This window comes from Triticum dicoccoides, chromosome 4B, assembly GCF_002162155.2.
Source record: "Triticum dicoccoides isolate Atlit2015 ecotype Zavitan chromosome 4B, WEW_v2.0, whole genome shotgun sequence".
Lineage (NCBI taxonomy): Eukaryota > Viridiplantae > Streptophyta > Magnoliopsida > Poales > Poaceae > Triticum > Triticum dicoccoides.
Genome location: NC_041387.1, coordinates 24210962 through 24212958, shown reverse-complemented (window position 1 = coordinate 24212958; position 1997 = coordinate 24210962). Strand labels below are relative to the sequence as shown.

Below are 1997 nucleotides of genomic sequence, written 5' to 3'. Positions count from 1 at the left end.
AATCTCAAAGCAACAACGGACGGTGCCGGGAGATCCATGTACGGGATGTTCCCTGCATGGTAGAAAACCCACTCTCGTTTTTTTGCACATTCATGAGATTGCTACAATACATGGAACATTTTGCATTCTAACAATATAGTCACGTAAGTCTGAGAGCTTTTTTCTGAATGATTTCGAGATCGCTCACCATGCCATCGTGACGGAAACTTTAGAACATGTTCGACTTATAAAAGGTAATGGGACAAATATACGAAAATGCTAACTATATATTTCGTTCAATGAAAAACAAAGACGGCACTAAAAAGAAGTACATACAATTCCCCATATTGGATCTGAAGGCTTAACCATGGGGCTAACTTATTCAATCTTATTACAATTGCATGCGAGATTAACCCGAAGCTTGAGTACATGTCTTTTGCTGAGAATTATTAAATTTTGCTAGCATGCATATATCAAAATATATATTGAGCCTTTCAGGGAAGGCTCCCAGGAAATTAAAACCCAGCGGCGAACTTGGACTTGAGAAGTTCCACGACCCCGGCCTCCACCCGGAGTGCCTTGGTGAGCACCGGCGTTGGGATGGGTGGATTGGAGCCGAAGAGCGTGAGTGGCACGAAGACGATGCCGGGGTTCTGGCTGTTGAAGGAGACGACCATGGAGGCCTCGGTCTTCCCGACATTGAACTGAAAGTGCATGAGGCCCCGCGGGATGAGGAACGTCTCTCCGGCGCGCACCACCCTGGAGTAGAGCTTGTTCCCAGAGTCAAGGCTGCCGAGGATTCCAACGAGGAGCTCACCTTTCATCACGATGCCGATCTCGGTGGCGCGGGGGTGGATGTGCGGCGGGTTGGTGCCCCCCGGCGCGAAGTCCACGCGGTTCATCGACACGCCCAGCGTGTTCGTACCGGGCCACTCGGCCACGTCGAGCTCCGTCACAGCCGAACCGTTTGGGGTCGATGTGTTGCCGGCCTTGGCCAGCTTGGACGAGAAGAGGAAGTCGTCGCCGGCCTCCGACATGAGCTTGCACGTGTGCCCGTTCACCGAGACCGCCTTGCCGTCGAGGTCGGCGACGCAGAAGTCCTGGAGAGGGTCAGGGTCGGTGGCCAAGACGGACGGAGCTAGGAATAGCATGGCGAACAGGCAAACTGCTGGAGTTTTGGAGTACCCCATGCTTGCTATGCGACAAGCTTAGCTAGGACTGATCAGCTAGAGTTTGTTGATGGAGAGTGTCTATGGCACTGGTAGTTGTTGCTGCTAAGCTGTGGTGGATGAGTGAGTGGTGTGGCATGTGGAGTCCTTTATATAGGGGATCGGTGCACGCAACGGATGCATGGAGCTAGCTATGCATGTGCCTGTCGTCACTGCATGCATGTGCAAATGGACACACACGAGGCAGAGAGTTATTAAACATAGTATATTAGTTGCGTCGAGATCGGCTAACTTGTGCTGAAAATGGGTGCAAGGCCATAGTCAAGGCCACTGCCGGCTGCTAAGGAAATGGGACCAACGAACAGAGACAAGGAGGAGGTGTATCTGAATGGAGTATTGCGCGTTCATAATATTCGTGCACACCTCTACTCGTCAATCATATGAAACTGAGGGGCGTCCTAGCTGATGGTGAAATGCCAGGGTCTTGACATTCCTCATCAAACAAGTAACCGCCACAGTGCATGCGAGGATTTCTCCCGTCGTAAGAAAAATATAAGAGCATTTAGATCACTACTTTCGTTCTTCATTGTGTTCGGGAGAGTGCGACCTGTGTTGCCATTTCAACCGAACATGCTAATTTTCCTCGCCGAAGCAACGTGCAAGCTATTCTCGACCCGCAACGCAGCCGTTGGGTGGTCCGCCGGTTTATCTCTAGTTGTGTACTCACGTTTAGCGCATAGCAGTAGCACGATCGATGGTCAGAAATGGGAAGCTTCTGGCCGCGGCGTACCTACCCTGAACTGGACCTGGCTACGGTCTCTGTCAAATAGATCTCTTCTTGTTTTGTTT

General features: G+C 51.0%; 1 protein-coding gene across 1 annotated transcript; it reads right to left on the bottom strand.

Annotated features, from left to right (window-relative positions):
- Positions 1-248: 248 nt before the first annotated feature.
- Positions 249-1258, bottom strand: LOC119294716 (oxalate oxidase 2-like). Its single transcript, XM_037572958.1, has one exon. It carries the CDS (start codon positions 1167-1169, stop codon positions 495-497), a length of 675 nt encoding a protein of 224 aa, XP_037428855.1. The 5' UTR covers positions 1170-1258; the 3' UTR covers positions 249-494.
- Positions 1259-1997: the final 739 nt, after the last annotated feature.